This window comes from Saccoglossus kowalevskii, chromosome 15, assembly GCF_978046115.1.
Source record: "Saccoglossus kowalevskii chromosome 15, keSacKowa6.1, whole genome shotgun sequence".
Taxonomy (NCBI): domain Eukaryota; kingdom Metazoa; phylum Hemichordata; class Enteropneusta; family Harrimaniidae; genus Saccoglossus; species Saccoglossus kowalevskii.
The window spans coordinates 33,528,809-33,546,277 of NC_140655.1; the positions used below are offsets into that span (position 1 = coordinate 33,528,809).

General features: G+C 32.2%; 1 protein-coding gene across 1 annotated transcript in view; it reads left to right on the forward strand.

Moving 5' to 3' along the window:
- The window catches only part of LOC102803939 (tyrosine-protein phosphatase non-receptor type 11-like), a 117,756-nt gene that overhangs the window by 85,647 nt on the left and 14,640 nt on the right, over nt 1-17,469 (forward strand). Inside the window, exon 13 of the mRNA XM_085490743.1 lies at nt 3,677-3,828. Within this exon, the coding sequence (XP_085346869.1) occupies nt 3,677-3,828 (152 nt within the window). The remainder of the gene's footprint in view (nt 1-3,676; nt 3,829-17,469) is intronic.

The following is a 17,469-nucleotide window of genomic DNA, read 5'->3' on the forward strand; positions in this document are numbered from 1 at the left end:
TACACAGTATACACAAATTCTGATATGCACAGTATACACAAATTCTGATATACACAGTATGCACAAATTCTGATATACACAAATTCTGATATACACAGTATACACAAATTCTGATATACACAAATTCTGATATACACAGTATACACAAATTCTGATATACACAGTATGCACAAATTCTGATATACACAAATTCTGATATACACAGTATACACAAATTCTGATATACACAAATTCTGATATACACAGTATACACAAATTCTGATATACACAGTATGCACAAATTCTGATATACACAAATTCTGATATACACAGTATACACAAATTCTGATATACACAAATTCTGATATACACAGTATACACAAATTCTGATATACACAAATTCTGATATACACAGTATACACAAATTCTGATATACACAGTATGCACAAATTCTGATATACACAAATTCTGATATACACAGTATACACAAATTCTGATATACACAAATTCTGATATACACAGTATACACAAATTCTGATATACACAGTATACACAAATTCTGATATACACAGTATACACAAATTCTGATATACACAGTATACACAAATTCTGATATACACAGTATGCACAAATTCTGATATACACAGTATACACAAATTCTGATTTACACAGTATACACAAATTCTGATATACACAGTATACACCAATTCTGATATACACAGTATACACAAATTCTGATATACACAGTATACACAAATTCTGATATACACAGTATACACAAATTCTGATATACACAGTATGCACAAATTCTGATATACACAGTATACACAAATTCTGATATACACAGTATGCACAAATTCTGATATACACAGTATACACAAATTCTGATATACACAGTATGCACAAATTCTGATTTACACAGTATACACAAATTCTGATATACACAGTATGCACAAATTCTGATATACACAGTATACACAAATTCTGATATACACAGTATACACAAATTCTGATATACACAGTATACACAAATTCTGATTTACACAGTATACACAAATTCTGATATACACAGTATACACAAATTCTGATTTACACAGTATACACAAATTCTGATATACACAGTATACACAAATTCTGATATACACAGTATGCACAAATTCTGATATACACAGTATGCACAAATTCTGATATACACAGTATACACAAATTCTGATTTACACAGTATACACAAATTCTGATATACACAGTATACACAAATTCTGATATACACAGTATACACAAATTCTGATATACACAGTATACACAAATTCTGATATACACAGTATACACAAAGTCTGATATACACAGTATACACAAATTCTGATATACACAGTATACACAAATTCTGATTTACACAGTATACACAAATTCTGATATACACAGTATACACAAAGTCTGATATACACAGTATACACAAATTCTGATATACACAGTATACACAAATTCTGATATACACAGTATACACAAATTCTGGTATACACAGTATACACAAATTCTGATTTACACAGTATGCACAAATTCTGATTTACACAGTATACACAAATTCTGATATACACAGTATACACAAATTCTGATATACACAGTATACACAAATTCTGATTTACACAGTATACACAAATTCTGATATACACAGTATACACAAATTCTGATATACACAAATTCTGATATACACAGTATACACAAATTCTGATATACACAGTATACACAAATTCTGATATACACAAATTCTGATATACACAAATTCTGATGTAATGTTAACCTAGCTATTGGTACATCACCAGGGTCCATAGCGTTTGGAAAATCCTTTGAAAGTCTTTGAATTTTTTGAGGTCTGGAAAGTCTTTGAGTTGTCTTTAAATTACAGGGAAAATAAAAAAATCTTTGAAAAGTCTTTAAATTTCTTCATAGTAATTAAGGTAGAGATGCAGTTTACCTGACAGGTATTTTAATTAGTTAATTAGGAAACCAAGATGACCCCCCTTGTTCACAAAACTATATATTTTTGGAAAGCTTATTGTTAGTATTTTTTTTTTATGGACACTGTAGTTTGAAATATGCACAAAAGTGGTCAAAAGTGATTTAAAAAAATCATGCTTCTGTTTCCTGTCATAATTGGTTTATGGGTACATCTGTTTACTATAAAGAAAGTGTCGTCTTGAAAACTGTCTACCAGTTGTCAATTTTGCAGGGCAGCAGCCCAAATTTCACTACTTCAAGTTTATGCATAAATTAACACCCAGGCTAGTTGTCTGTACAATTGTTGTAACACTATTCAACTAAAAACAATGCCCCAAGGGCGTTTTGAAGATAAACACATTGCCAATCAGTTGTGAACATTTCAAAACAAAAGGTCAAATCCTCTAGGAGCTATTTTTTTTTATAAATTTCTGGGATGTGCACTAAAAAGAAGCTGAGATAATTGCTAATTTGCATAACATTTCACTCAGTAAGAAGTTTGCTAATGCTCATAATTAAAATGGCTGTAACAGTTTCAAATTTAAATGTATTATCGTTTTGTTAAAAGTTAAATATAGTGCATAATATGGAGATCCCGTCATTTCTTTTTTCACTATGTTTCTTTTTTATTATTTATGTACAGCCTTGCTAAATCTTGCTAAGCATTCAAAAGAGATAATGTTTGCACCAGTTATCTATAATTTAAAAATCGTTTTTTGAGTATGTACTACTATTCACAATTCTACAAAATTTGTTTGGATAATGAAAAGCAAAAAAAAAAAAAAAAAATTTCCTTCCAAGTGCCCACAAACCTGCATCTCTACCTTAATTCATTTTGCAAAGGCCCATTTTCTCCAGGGAACTCCCATATCCTAAGAACTTTGATGAGCTGTGGTGATGGTTTTGGCCTGAATTAAGGGTCAAGATGTCTTGGGAAAAAATGCAAGAAAGTTTGGGAAAAGTCTTGCAAAATCATTTGGCTCTTGTTGCTATGGAGCCTGATCACACTCTGATGTAGCTGAGTTATCATTTATAGGGAGAGCATTTTGTGTTTATAAACACATGGAATAATATGTAATGAAATCACTCAAAAAATTGTTAGTTAGGTTATCATTGAGTGGAGGTAATAATTTAGTCTGAAAAAAATCCCTGACATATAACCAGATAATCTGTTCATATAAATGAATAGTACAATATTAACGTGTGATCTGAAATCTCAAAGTTCCCTAATAATTCAAATCTGAGGCTTATATCAAAATAGTTCTCAATGGAATAGCTATGTGAATATCAGGATGAAGCCAATTTTGTAGGCTTGTCATTTTAACATTTTTTTCTTACCAAAATTTTGCCTTTTCTTTTATTTATTTTTGCATAATTTTAGAAACAAATTGACCTCATTTTTGATTGGTTACAAGTTTTCATAAAAATATTCAAACAATTTATAAAAATGATGGGTTTAAATTTGTGAACAGTGTCAAAAGTTGACTTTAGCTCATATCAATAAACCATTTTGTATTCACTGTGAGATCCCACCTTATGCATAAAGTCAAACATGTGGGATTCGTCACAAACGAAAATATTTTGGAATATTTCCATGCTTGATGTGCTATACAAATTTCATGATGACCAATTCCTATCTAAAATATCTGCATTTTAACACTGAAATTTTTTTATTTGTTTTGTGTAATGCTAATAATTACAGGATTGGACTGTGAGATAGACATTCAGCGTACCATACAAATGGTGAGATCACAGAGATCAGGAATGGTGCAGACAGAAGCTCAGTATAAATTTGTATACATGGCAGTCCAACATTATATTGAAACATTACAACAGAGGTTACAAGCTGAGCAAGTAAGTTATTTAACCAATCATCAAATTTTGTTAATTGTGTTATTCAATTCACAGATCAAAAGTGTATCCCTCAAGTGTGAAGCAATAAATAACAACGACATTTATATTTATTTTGAAAATAAACTTTAAGTAAGCCTGAAATAATTAATGATTTGTTTTCATTCACTCATTTATCGGCATGACACCTGCCCTCTTCTAATGCAGTGTGCCCCCATACAGAACAATTACAGGAAATATTTATTGCAGATTAAACAATTATACAATTATAATCATAAATTTTATACATTGTTTAAATATGAATCTTGATATTGTTGTAATTAATAATTAAACAAATTAAATCACTGTATCATTTAATTTTTGTCTATGCTAGAAACACATATGTTTATTGGTTGAATGTATAAACCAAATTCTGGCACTCAACTTTTCAATAATATGGATTAACAGACATAATAAATAATGTAATAACATTGATAATAACTTGGTTAATTCATTTAAAATAGCTTTCATTGCCAAAGAACATTGCTCAATATGTCAAAGAACATTGCTCAATATGTCAAAGAACATTGCTCAATATATCAAACAGATCAAATGAGGTCAAGATTTATCAAATTATTTTATGTTACTGTGAAATACTTTATTTTAGCTGGAATTAATTTTCGCTGAAAAGACTTTATTGGTGTTTTGTATGGAATATATTTTCACTGATTTTTGAGAAGTTGAATGTAAAGTATAGAAAAAAGGTATATTCGCTGGATTTTATTTTCACTGAATCATTCTTTCAGCGAAAATAGCGAAAATTAATTCCAAGCGAAAATAAAGTATTTTACAGTAATTAATTTTTAAACATTGTTGTTGCTGTTCTAGTTTGTGTTAAATTTTATGCTTGCCGAAATTAAATGACTTTATAAATAAATAATAACATGACACTATTTTTAGCTCCGCTGTCGACTTTGTCGAGCGGAACTTATCATATGAGTGATTGTCCGGCGTCGTCCGGCATCCGTCATCTGTCTTCCGTCGTCCGTCGTCTGTGTCAATGTTTTACTTGTTCGACTTCTTCTTGAAAACTATAAACCTGAATGCTTTGATACTTGGTGTATATGTATCTTGGGTAGACCTCTCCTAGATTTGTTCATTTCATGATGATATCTTCAATTCTCTAATTTTGATGAATATTTTTGTCTTTTTTGGTAAAAAGTGATATTTTCGACTTATTGTTAAAAACCGCAATTACAATTGCTTTGATATTACATATATAGGTACTACATGTGGTCCTCTCTAAGATTTGTTCTGTTCATGATGATATCTTCAATTCTCTAATTTTGATGAATATTTTTGCAATTTTTGGTAAAAAGTGATATTTTCGACTTCTTGTTAAAAACCACAAGTGCGATTGCTTTTTTATTACATATATAGGTACTACATGTGGACCTCTTTCAGATTGTTAATTTCGTGGTAATATCTTCAATTATCTAATTTTAATGATTATTTTTGTTATTTTTGGTGAAAAGTGATATTTTTGAATTCTTGTTAAAAACAGCAAGTCTACATATTGTTCATTTTCTAATGATAACAGCGGAGCTATCTCAGCCGAGAGGCTGCTTGTTGAAATTTATTTCAACTGTTTAATTTTTACCAATCTGTCAGAATTAATCTTAGCTTACAAGTATTGACAAAAATTAATGTGAAAATGACACCCTCTCACATTGACAAATTTCCCTTATATTTCACATTGTGTAAATTTGAAGTTGATTAGTTAGTTTGACAGACAAGTGAGATGTTTTCAATAAATGAACCAAGTGGCAGTCAATAAAAGACCCCATAATTGCTGCAATATGAGATGCCTCCAGGCATTTTATAACGATCAACTCTGATTAAGTTGGACAATTTAAATTTCCAGCGAACTAATGAAAAAATTGATTGATCGCTTATATTAATCTCACACTGTAATATTGTTTCATGGTCTTTTCAGTACTTATTTTATGTTTTTCATAGCGACAACATCCGTACAGAATACACTTGAAGTTCTGTCAGAAAGGTGAAGTGGGATCCTCCTGGTATGATACCCTAATTGACCTTTCCAGCAATTGAAATACTTCTCTGATTATACATCTTCTCAAATATACTTCAAATTAGAAAACTATCCAGCAAAACTTGATGGTTCTTAAAGTGCTGCTTCTATCATTTTTTAAATTTGGCGATCCAAGGTTTACACATTTTACAGGCACATTTTGCACTCTTTAATCTAAATTTTCACACTTAATCATTGCTAAAACTGTATTATATATTTATTGGCATGAATATGAGTGAATTTAAATACTCTCACTTCTTCTAAATTATTCTGTGAATTCATGTCCACCAGTGAATAATTAACCCTTTTACAGTACTTGATTTGTAAACATTCAAATTTCAATTTTTTTTGAATGCATTCAAAAACTAATGCTCATTTTGGCTTCCTATTTGAATGTGTCTTTAAATTTCTTTGCTAATGTTTTTGAATAGTTTTCCAACTTGTATAGATTTGGCATAATCCAGGTGTATCTCCATTTTGCACACAAATATTAATATTCAATATTCCATCAAAAAGTTATTATACATCTGACATTGAAAACAATAAGAATTTTATATGAAAATGAAGTTTGCATACAAATAAATCAACACATTTAGAGACAACTATCTGGTCTTGATAAATCAATGTAAAGATAACTCTGTCAATCCTATAAATAAATAACAGCTTGGAGGGTGTGAACAAGACCGGTTTGAATCGCTGTTTTTATGCAAATTCGTGTGGTGGCCCTGGGACGCACTGCAAAATTGAGTTTTGTGTGAGCGGTTTAGGGCGGTTTGGGTTAACCAAGGTTTGACCCAAGTGTTTGAATACAAGATCACCCCTTACCCATCTGTGAAATGCTATACATGTTTAAATGTCTTCCTTATTTGGGAATTGTATGTCACGTTTACATCACAATCAAACACTTTCCTTTGTTTACTATCAGCATGTGATGGAAATAGAATCCTATGACTGAAGCAAATTGTGCAGAATGTGGAATGTTTTCTGTGCCATTTTGTTGTTCTCAGGCAGTACAGAAATGCATCAGTCAATATGATCACCGTACCGCCTTCATGCATACTTTGCAGTATTCTCATAATCTCAGTTTCATATTTCAAATTATGATTGGGTTCTTTATATGCAAGGAGTATGTTGACTTTTGTATAATTAACATGTTCTCATTGTGAAGGCTGTCATTAAAATTTATAACCATGATAACTAAACGATTTGCAGTTTATTTTTCCTTGTGATTTTCGTTGACTTTATGATAAGTTAAAGAATCAAAAACAATATGAATGTAGCTTATGGCATCATTTGTAAATTTATAAAGTTGGAATTGCATATTCATGATGAAATGGATTATACTGATTTATAATTTAATATTTATCTATAATGGGCCATTCCAGTTTATATCTGCACCCCCTTGGTAAATTAGCATATGATAAGAGTTATATTTGGAAATCCTACTCTGTATGGTGGCACAAAGGAACTCATCAACACCATAAGTAGGAACTATAGTTTTGGATTTCCATTACTGTATGGTGAATGGTGATTTGGAATTAAAACTTTGTATGATTTATACACCCATGGAAATTATACCCTGTATGAAGTAAACACACAAACTCATCAACAGGGGGGGGGGGTGCGAATATAAACTGAAATGGCCCAATCCAACGATATATCCTGTCAGGCTGATGTCATCAGATACTTATTACCCCCAGAGTTTTGTAACAATCCGAGCTGTAAGCGAGGATTGACGTAACTTTTGCAGTAATCACTTGAGTCTGCTGACCTGAGATACCCAAAATAAAATATTGTGGGATTATATATTTAACATATATCTACATTTTTTGTTGACATATTGATTAATAATAATTCTGAAATACACATGAACCAACAATCATTTTTACCATAATCTGTAGTTATCAGGATGTATATAAAACAATACATATCCAGGAAATCTATCTGGCATCACATGCACTTAGGAAGCATGTCTTGGTTTTGTAAAAAATACTTTGTGACAGAATAAATTCCCATAAATATTATGCATTACTGGGGCACAAAACACTTCCATGTAAAATTAAAAAAAAATACTTAAAACAATTTATACATGTATATTTGCATGATGTAAATACTAGTTGTATCCCATAAGTGTCCGCCAGTAATACTGCACCCAGACTAGCAATCAGTGTTTTCAGCCATGGGAACTACTTTAATCATGTATCGTTACACGTCATTTATAAATTATACACCCATCTCTATGTATGTTTGAGTTTTAGACTGGGGTGACTGAACATCTTTACATAATGGTAATTAATAATATTATCATGATGGCAATTTGATGTGGATTTCTAAGTCTTGCGTTGAGATCAACAGACCTTATACATGTATATAACTTCTAAGTCCCCTCCTTCTAACATACATGGCTGTCCCCTTTATTAAATACATTTTACCTATATACGAGTATGTCATTGAATCGTGTCGTAACCCCCATATTGTTTCTCCTATTTAGGAGAAAATGTTGTGATGTAACCGGCAAAAAACCATGCATATATACTACAAATATTCTTACGCTTGCAAAATTGATTTTTGCAGGTGTTCATAATCAGGAAAAACTTAAAATGTAAAATTGTAGGTATGACTTTTGCATAATCAGGAAAACTTAAATGTAAAATTTAGTCGAGAGAATTTTAGGATTTTTGAGCTGCTAGTGTTAGGATTTCAAAGGTGCATACAAATTGCTGGTTTTGTTCTCACCTTAATCATACAACCAGATTATTTAGTTGCTACAAATATGCGAGTTAGCCAAATTAACAGTGTTATCTTTGAGATCAGGTTCATCAAAATCTTTAATATCATCAACAATTTACTGTCAAATCATCACTTGGGGCATCCCTGCTTGAAAGATAATTAACCAAGTAGATTAGACATTAGATTTTAACCATGAACATGGAAGCATAGAATCTGATTATACACTGAGATGGTATAGATATTATATACAGTGTTTAGGCTCAACCATTTGCTATGTGGGAGGCAAGGAGGGGGTATAGATACTGTCATATCGTACAGTAGTATGCTCTCTTTAGAGAATTTCAGAAAATTTAAATGTGTTGGTCAGTTTAAATTTTTTAATTAAAATGATAAGTATATGTAATTCAAATTTGTTCTAATAACTTTCTTTTTTGTCATTCAGTGCAACCCTATGAATGAAGTAGTTACTCCAAAAAAAAGATTAAAAAGACAGAGCCAATCAGAACCGATTGTGCCCTCAAGGTGATTGTTACTGTTTAAAAAGCACATAACAAATTTTATATCGACTCAACTTATTCAATTTATCAGGAAAGGTAGTCTTCATTTCACATTAATTAATTCATGATGACAGAAAAAATAGTTAATCCCCTAATACTGGGCCATTTGCAATTGAATTTGTGTTTTGCTGAAATCAACAACTTTTTGGTTTGTTGCTACATACCCAGTAAAAGCACTTGTATTCACAAGCTTAGTGAATTCATCAATAAAATACATTATGTACATTTAACAAAAACAGCCAGTTTCTCCCATGTAGCCATAGAGTTTACCAATTTATAGTTCTAGTAGGAATTACCCATGTTAGCCATAGAGTTTACCAATTTATAGTACTAGTAGGAATTACCCATGTTAGCCATAGTTTACCAGTTTATAGCTCTAGTAGGAATTACCCATGTTAGCCATAGAGTTTATGAGTTTATAGCTCTAGTAGGAATTACCCATGTTAGCCATAGAGTTTATGAGTTTATAGTACTAGTAGGAATTACCCATGTTAGCCATAGAGTTTATGAGTTTATAGTACTAGTAGGAATTACCCATGTTTGCCATAGAGTTTACCAATTTATAGTTCTAGTAGGAATTACCCATGTTTGCCATAGAGTTTATGAGTTTATAGCTCTAGTAAGAATCACCCATGTTTGCCATAGAGTTTATGAGTTTATAGTACTAGTAGGAATTACCCATGTTTGCCATAGAGTTTATGAGTTTATAGTACTAGTAGGAATTACCCATGTTAGCCATAGAGTTTACCAATTTATAGTACTAGTAGGAATTACCCATGTTAGCCATAGAGTTTACCAATTTATAGTACTAGTAGGAATTACCCATGTTAGCCATAGAGTTTATGAGTTTATAGTACTAGTAGGAATTACCCATGTTAGCCATAGTTTACCAATTTATAGTACTAGTAGGAATTACCCATGTTTGCCATAGAGTTTATGAGTTTATAGTACTAGACTAGTAGGAATTACCCATGTTAGCCATAGAGTTTATGAGTTTATAGTACTAGTAGGAATTACCCATGTTAGCCATAGTTTACCAATTTATAGTACTAGTAGGAATTACCCATGTTTGCCATAGAGTTTATGAGTTTATAGTACTAGACTAGTAGGAATTACCCATGTTAGCCATAGAGTTTATGAGTTTATAGTACTAGTAAGAATCACCCATGTTTGCCATAGAGTTTACGAGTTTATAGTACTAGTAGGAATTACCCATGTTTGCCATAGAGTTTACCAATTTATAGTACTAGTAGGAATCACCCATGTTTGCCATAGAGTTTACGAGTTTATAGTACTAGTAGGAATTACCCATGTTAGCCATAGAGTTTATGAGTTTATAGTACTAGTAGGAATTACCCATGTTAGCCATAGAGTTTACCAATTTATAGTACTAGTAGGAATTACCCATGTTAGCCATAGAGTTTACCAGTTTATAGTACTAGTAGGAATTACCCATGTTAGCCATAGAGTTTATGAGTTTATAGTACTAGTAGGAATTACCCATGTTAGCCATAGAGTTTATGAGTTTATAGTACTAGTAGGAATTACCCATGTTAGCCATAGAGTTTACCAATTTATAGTACTAGTAGGAATTACCCATGTTAGCCATAGAGTTTACCAGTTTATAGTACTAGTAGGAATTACCCATGTTAGCCATAGAGTTTACCAATTTATAGTACTAGTAGGAATTACCCATGTTAGCCATAGAGTTTACCAATTTATAGTACTAGTAGGAATTACCCATGTTAGCCATAGAGTTTATGAGTTTATAGTACTAGTAGGAATTACCCATGTTAGCCATAGTTTACCAATTTATAGTACTAGTAGGAATTACCCATGTTTGCCATAGAGTTTATGAGTTTATAGTACTAGACTAGTAGGAATTACCCATGTTAGCCATAGAGTTTATGAGTTTATAGTACTAGTAGGAATTACCCATGTTAGCCATAGTTTACCAATTTATAGTACTAGTAGGAATTACCCATGTTTGCCATAGAGTTTATGAGTTTATAGTACTAGACTAGTAGGAATTACCCATGTTAGCCATAGAGTTTATGAGTTTATAGTACTAGTAAGAATCACCCATGTTTGCCATAGAGTTTACGAGTTTATAGTACTAGTAGGAATTACCCATGTTTGCCATAGAGTTTACCAATTTATAGTACTAGTAGGAATCACCCATGTTTGCCATAGAGTTTACGAGTTTATAGTACTAGTAGGAATTACCCATGTTAGCCATAGAGTTTATGAGTTTATAGTACTAGTAGGAATTACCCATGTTAGCCATAGAGTTTACCAATTTATAGTACTAGTAGGAATTACCCATGTTAGCCATAGAGTTTACCAGTTTATAGTACTAGTAGGAATTACCCATGTTAGCCATAGAGTTTATGAGTTTATAGTACTAGTAGGAATTACCCATGTTAGCCATAGAGTTTACCAATTTATAGTACTAGTAGGAATTACCCATGTTAGCCATAGAGTTTACCAGTTTATAGTACTAGTAGGAATTACCCATGTTAGCCATAGAGTTTACCAATTTATAGTACTAGTAGGAATTACCCATGTTAGCCATAGAGTTTACCAATTTATAGTACTAGTAGGAATTACCCATGTTAGCCATAGAGTTTATGAGTTTATAGTACTAGTAGGAATTACCCATGTTAGCCATAGTTTACCAATTTATAGTACTAGTAGGAATTACCCATGTTTGCCATAGAGTTTATGAGTTTATAGTACTAGACTAGTAGGAATTACCCATGTTAGCCATAGAGTTTATGAGTTTATAGTACTAGTAGGAATTACCCATGTTAGCCATAGTTTACCAATTTATAGTACTAGTAGGAATTACCCATGTTTGCCATAGAGTTTATGAGTTTATAGTACTAGACTAGTAGGAATTACCCATGTTAGCCATAGAGTTTATGAGTTTATAGTACTAGTAAGAATCACCCATGTTTGCCATAGAGTTTACGAGTTTATAGTACTAGTAGGAATTACCCATGTTTGCCATAGAGTTTACCAATTTATAGTACTAGTAGGAATCACCCATGTTTGCCATAGAGTTTACGAGTTTATAGTACTAGTAGGAATTACCCATGTTAGCCATAGAGTTTATGAGTTTATAGTACTAGTAGGAATTACCCATGTTAGCCATAGAGTTTACCAATTTATAGTACTAGTAGGAATTACCCATGTTAGCCATAGAGTTTACCAGTTTATAGTACTAGTAGGAATTACCCATGTTAGCCATAGAGTTTATGAGTTTATAGTACTAGTAGGAATTACCCATGTTAGCCATAGAGTTTATGAGTTTATAGTACTAGTAGGAATTACCCATGTTAGCCATAGAGTTTACCAATTTATAGTACTAGTAGGAATTACCCATGTTAGCCATAGAGTTTACCAGTTTATAGTACTAGTAGGAATTACCCATGTTTGCCATAGAGTTTACCAATTTATAGTTCTAGTAGGAATTACCCATGTTTGCCATAGAGTTTATGAGTTTATAGCTCTAGTAAGAATCACCCATGTTTGCCATAGAGTTTATGAGTTTATAGTACTAGTAGGAATTACCCATGTTTGCCATAGAGTTTATGAGTTTATAGTACTAGTAGGAATTACCCATGTTAGCCATAGAGTTTATGAGTTTATAGTACTAGTAGGAATTACCCATGTTAGCCATAGAGTTTACCAGTTTATAGTACTAGTAGGAATTACCCATGTTTGCCATAGAGTTTACCAATTTATAGTTCTAGTAGGAATTACCCATGTTTGCCATAGAGTTTATGAGTTTATAGCTCTAGTAAGAATCACCCATGTTTGCCATAGAGTTTATGAGTTTATAGTACTAGTAGGAATTACCCATGTTTGCCATAGAGTTTATGAGTTTATAGTACTAGTAGGAATTACCCATGTTAGCCATAGAGTTTACCAATTTATAGTACTAGTAGGAATTACCCATGTTAGCCATAGAGTTTACCAATTTATAGTACTAGTAGGAATTACCCATGTTTGCCATAGAGTTTATGAGTTTATAGTACTAGACTAGTAGGAATTACCCATGTTAGCCATAGAGTTTATGAGTTTATAGTACTAGTAGGAATTACCCATGTTAGCCATAGTTTACCAATTTATAGTACTAGTAAGAATCACCCATGTTTGCCATAGAGTTTATGAGTTTATAGTACTAGTAGGAATTACCCATGTTAGCCATAGAGTTTATGAGTTTATAGTACTAGTAGGAATTACCCATGTTTGCCATAGAGTTTACCAATTTATAGTACTAGTAGGAATTACCCATGTTAGCCATAGAGTTTATGAGTTTATAGTACTAGTAGGAATTACCCATGTTAGCCATAGAGTTTACCAATTTATAGTACTAGTAGGAATTACCCATGTTAGCCATAGAGTTTATGAGTTTATAGTACTAGTAGGAATTACCCATGTTAGCCATAGAGTTTACCAATTTATAGTACTAGTAGGAATTACCCATGTTAGCCATAGAGTTTACCAATTTATAGTACTAGTAGGAATTACCCATGTTAGCCATAGAGTTTATGAGTTTATAGCTCTAGTAAGAATTACCCATGTTAGCCATAGAGTTTACCAATTTATAGTTCTAGTAGGAATTACCCATGTTAGCCATAGAGTTTACCAATTTATAGTACTAGTAGGAATTACCCATGTTAGCCATAGAGTTTATGAGTTTATAGCTCTAGTAGGAATTACCCATGTTAGCCATAGAGTTTATGAGTTTATAGCTCTAGTAGGAATTACCCATGTTTGCCATAGAGTTTATGAGTTTATAGCTCTAGTAAGAATCACCCATGTTTGCCATAGAGTTTATGAGTTTATAGTACTAGTAGGAATTACCCATGTTTGCCATAGAGTTTATGAGTTTATAGTACTAGTAGGAATTACCCATGTTAGCCATAGAGTTTACCAATTTATAGTACTAGTAGGAATTACCCATGTTAGCCATAGAGTTTACCAATTTATAGTACTAGTAGGAATTACCCATGTTAGCCATAGAGTTTATGAGTTTATAGTACTAGTAGGAATTACCCATGTTAGCCATAGTTTACCAATTTATAGTACTAGTAGGAATTACCCATGTTTGCCATAGAGTTTATGAGTTTATAGTACTAGACTAGTAGGAATTACCCATGTTAGCCATAGAGTTTATGAGTTTATAGTACTAGTAGGAATTACCCATGTTAGCCATAGTTTACCAATTTATAGTACTAGTAGGAATTACCCATGTTTGCCATAGAGTTTATGAGTTTATAGTACTAGACTAGTAGGAATTACCCATGTTAGCCATAGAGTTTATGAGTTTATAGTACTAGTAAGAATCACCCATGTTTGCCATAGAGTTTACGAGTTTATAGTACTAGTAGGAATTACCCATGTTTGCCATAGAGTTTACCAATTTATAGTACTAGTAGGAATCACCCATGTTTGCCATAGAGTTTACGAGTTTATAGTACTAGACTAGTAGGAATTACCCATGTTAGCCATAGAGTTTATGAGTTTATAGTACTAGTAGGAATTACCCATGTTAGCCATAGTTTACCAATTTATAGTACTAGTAGGAATTACCCATGTTTGCCATAGAGTTTATGAGTTTATAGTACTAGACTAGTAGGAATTACCCATGTTAGCCATAGAGTTTATGAGTTTATAGTACTAGTAAGAATCACCCATGTTTGCCATAGAGTTTACGAGTTTATAGTACTAGTAGGAATTACCCATGTTAGCCATAGAGTTTACCAATTTATAGTACTAGTAGGAATTACCCATGTTAGCCATAGAGTTTACCAGTTTATAGTACTAGTAGGAATTACCCATGTTTGCCATAGAGTTTACCAATTTATAGTTCTAGTAGGAATTACCCATGTTTGCCATAGAGTTTATGAGTTTATAGCTCTAGTAAGAATCACCCATGTTTGCCATAGAGTTTATGAGTTTATAGTACTAGTAGGAATTACCCATGTTTGCCATAGAGTTTATGAGTTTATAGTACTAGTAGGAATTACCCATGTTAGCCATAGAGTTTATGAGTTTATAGTACTAGTAGGAATTACCCATGTTAGCCATAGAGTTTACCAGTTTATAGTACTAGTAGGAATTACCCATGTTTGCCATAGAGTTTACCAATTTATAGTTCTAGTAGGAATTACCCATGTTTGCCATAGAGTTTATGAGTTTATAGCTCTAGTAAGAATCACCCATGTTTGCCATAGAGTTTATGAGTTTATAGTACTAGTAGGAATTACCCATGTTTGCCATAGAGTTTATGAGTTTATAGTACTAGTAGGAATTACCCATGTTAGCCATAGAGTTTATGAGTTTATAGCTCTAGTAAGAATCACCCATGTTTGCCATAGAGTTTATGAGTTTATAGTACTAGTAGGAATTACCCATGTTTGCCATAGAGTTTATGAGTTTATAGTACTAGTAGGAATTACCCATGTTAGCCATAGAGTTTACCAATTTATAGTACTAGTAGGAATTACCCATGTTAGCCATAGAGTTTACCAATTTATAGTACTAGTAGGAATTACCCATGTTAGCCATAGAGTTTACCAATTTATAGTACTAGTAGGAATTACCCATGTTTGCCATAGAGTTTATGAGTTTATAGTACTAGACTAGTAGGAATTACCCATGTTAGCCATAGAGTTTATGAGTTTATAGTACTAGTAGGAATTACCCATGTTAGCCATAGTTTACCAATTTATAGTACTAGTAAGAATCACCCATGTTTGCCATAGAGTTTATGAGTTTATAGTACTAGTAGGAATTACCCATGTTAGCCATAGAGTTTACCAATTTATAGTACTAGTAGGAATTACCCATGTTAGCCATAGAGTTTACCAATTTATAGTACTAGTAGGAATTACCCATGTTAGCCATAGAGTTTATGAGTTTATAGTACTAGTAGGAATTACCCATGTTAGCCATAGTTTACCAATTTATAGTACTAGTAGGAATTACCCATGTTTGCCATAGAGTTTATGAGTTTATAGTACTAGACTAGTAGGAATTACCCATGTTAGCCATAGAGTTTATGAGTTTATAGTACTAGTAGGAATTACCCATGTTAGCCATAGTTTACCAATTTATAGTACTAGTAGGAATTACCCATGTTTGCCATAGAGTTTATGAGTTTATAGTACTAGACTAGTAGGAATTACCCATGTTAGCCATAGAGTTTATGAGTTTATAGTACTAGTAAGAATCACCCATGTTTGCCATAGAGTTTACGAGTTTATAGTACTAGTAGGAATTACCCATGTTTGCCATAGAGTTTACCAATTTATAGTACTAGTAGGAATCACCCATGTTTGCCATAGAGTTTACGAGTTTATAGTACTAGTAGGAATTACCCATGTTAGCCATAGAGTTTATGAGTTTATAGTACTAGTAGGAATTACCCATGTTAGCCATAGAGTTTACCAATTTATAGTACTAGTAGGAATTACCCATGTTAGCCATAGAGTTTACCAGTTTATAGTACTAGTAGGAATTACCCATGTTAGCCATAGAGTTTATGAGTTTATAGTACTAGTAGGAATTACCCATGTTAGCCATAGAGTTTATGAGTTTATAGTACTAGTAGGAATTACCCATGTTAGCCATAGAGTTTACCAATTTATAGTACTAGTAGGAATTACCCATGTTAGCCATAGAGTTTACCAGTTTATAGTACTAGTAGGAATTACCCATGTTTGCCATAGAGTTTACCAATTTATAGTTCTAGTAGGAATTACCCATGTTTGCCATAGAGTTTATGAGTTTATAGCTCTAGTAAGAATCACCCATGTTTGCCATAGAGTTTATGAGTTTATAGTACTAGTAGGAATTACCCATGTTTGCCATAGAGTTTATGAGTTTATAGTACTAGTAGGAATTACCCATGTTAGCCATAGAGTTTATGAGTTTATAGTACTAGTAGGAATTACCCATGTTAGCCATAGAGTTTACCAGTTTATAGTACTAGTAGGAATTACCCATGTTTGCCATAGAGTTTACCAATTTATAGTTCTAGTAGGAATTACCCATGTTTGCCATAGAGTTTATGAGTTTATAGCTCTAGTAAGAATCACCCATGTTTGCCATAGAGTTTATGAGTTTATAGTACTAGTAGGAATTACCCATGTTTGCCATAGAGTTTATGAGTTTATAGTACTAGTAGGAATTACCCATGTTAGCCATAGAGTTTACCAATTTATAGTACTAGTAGGAATTACCCATGTTAGCCATAGAGTTTACCAA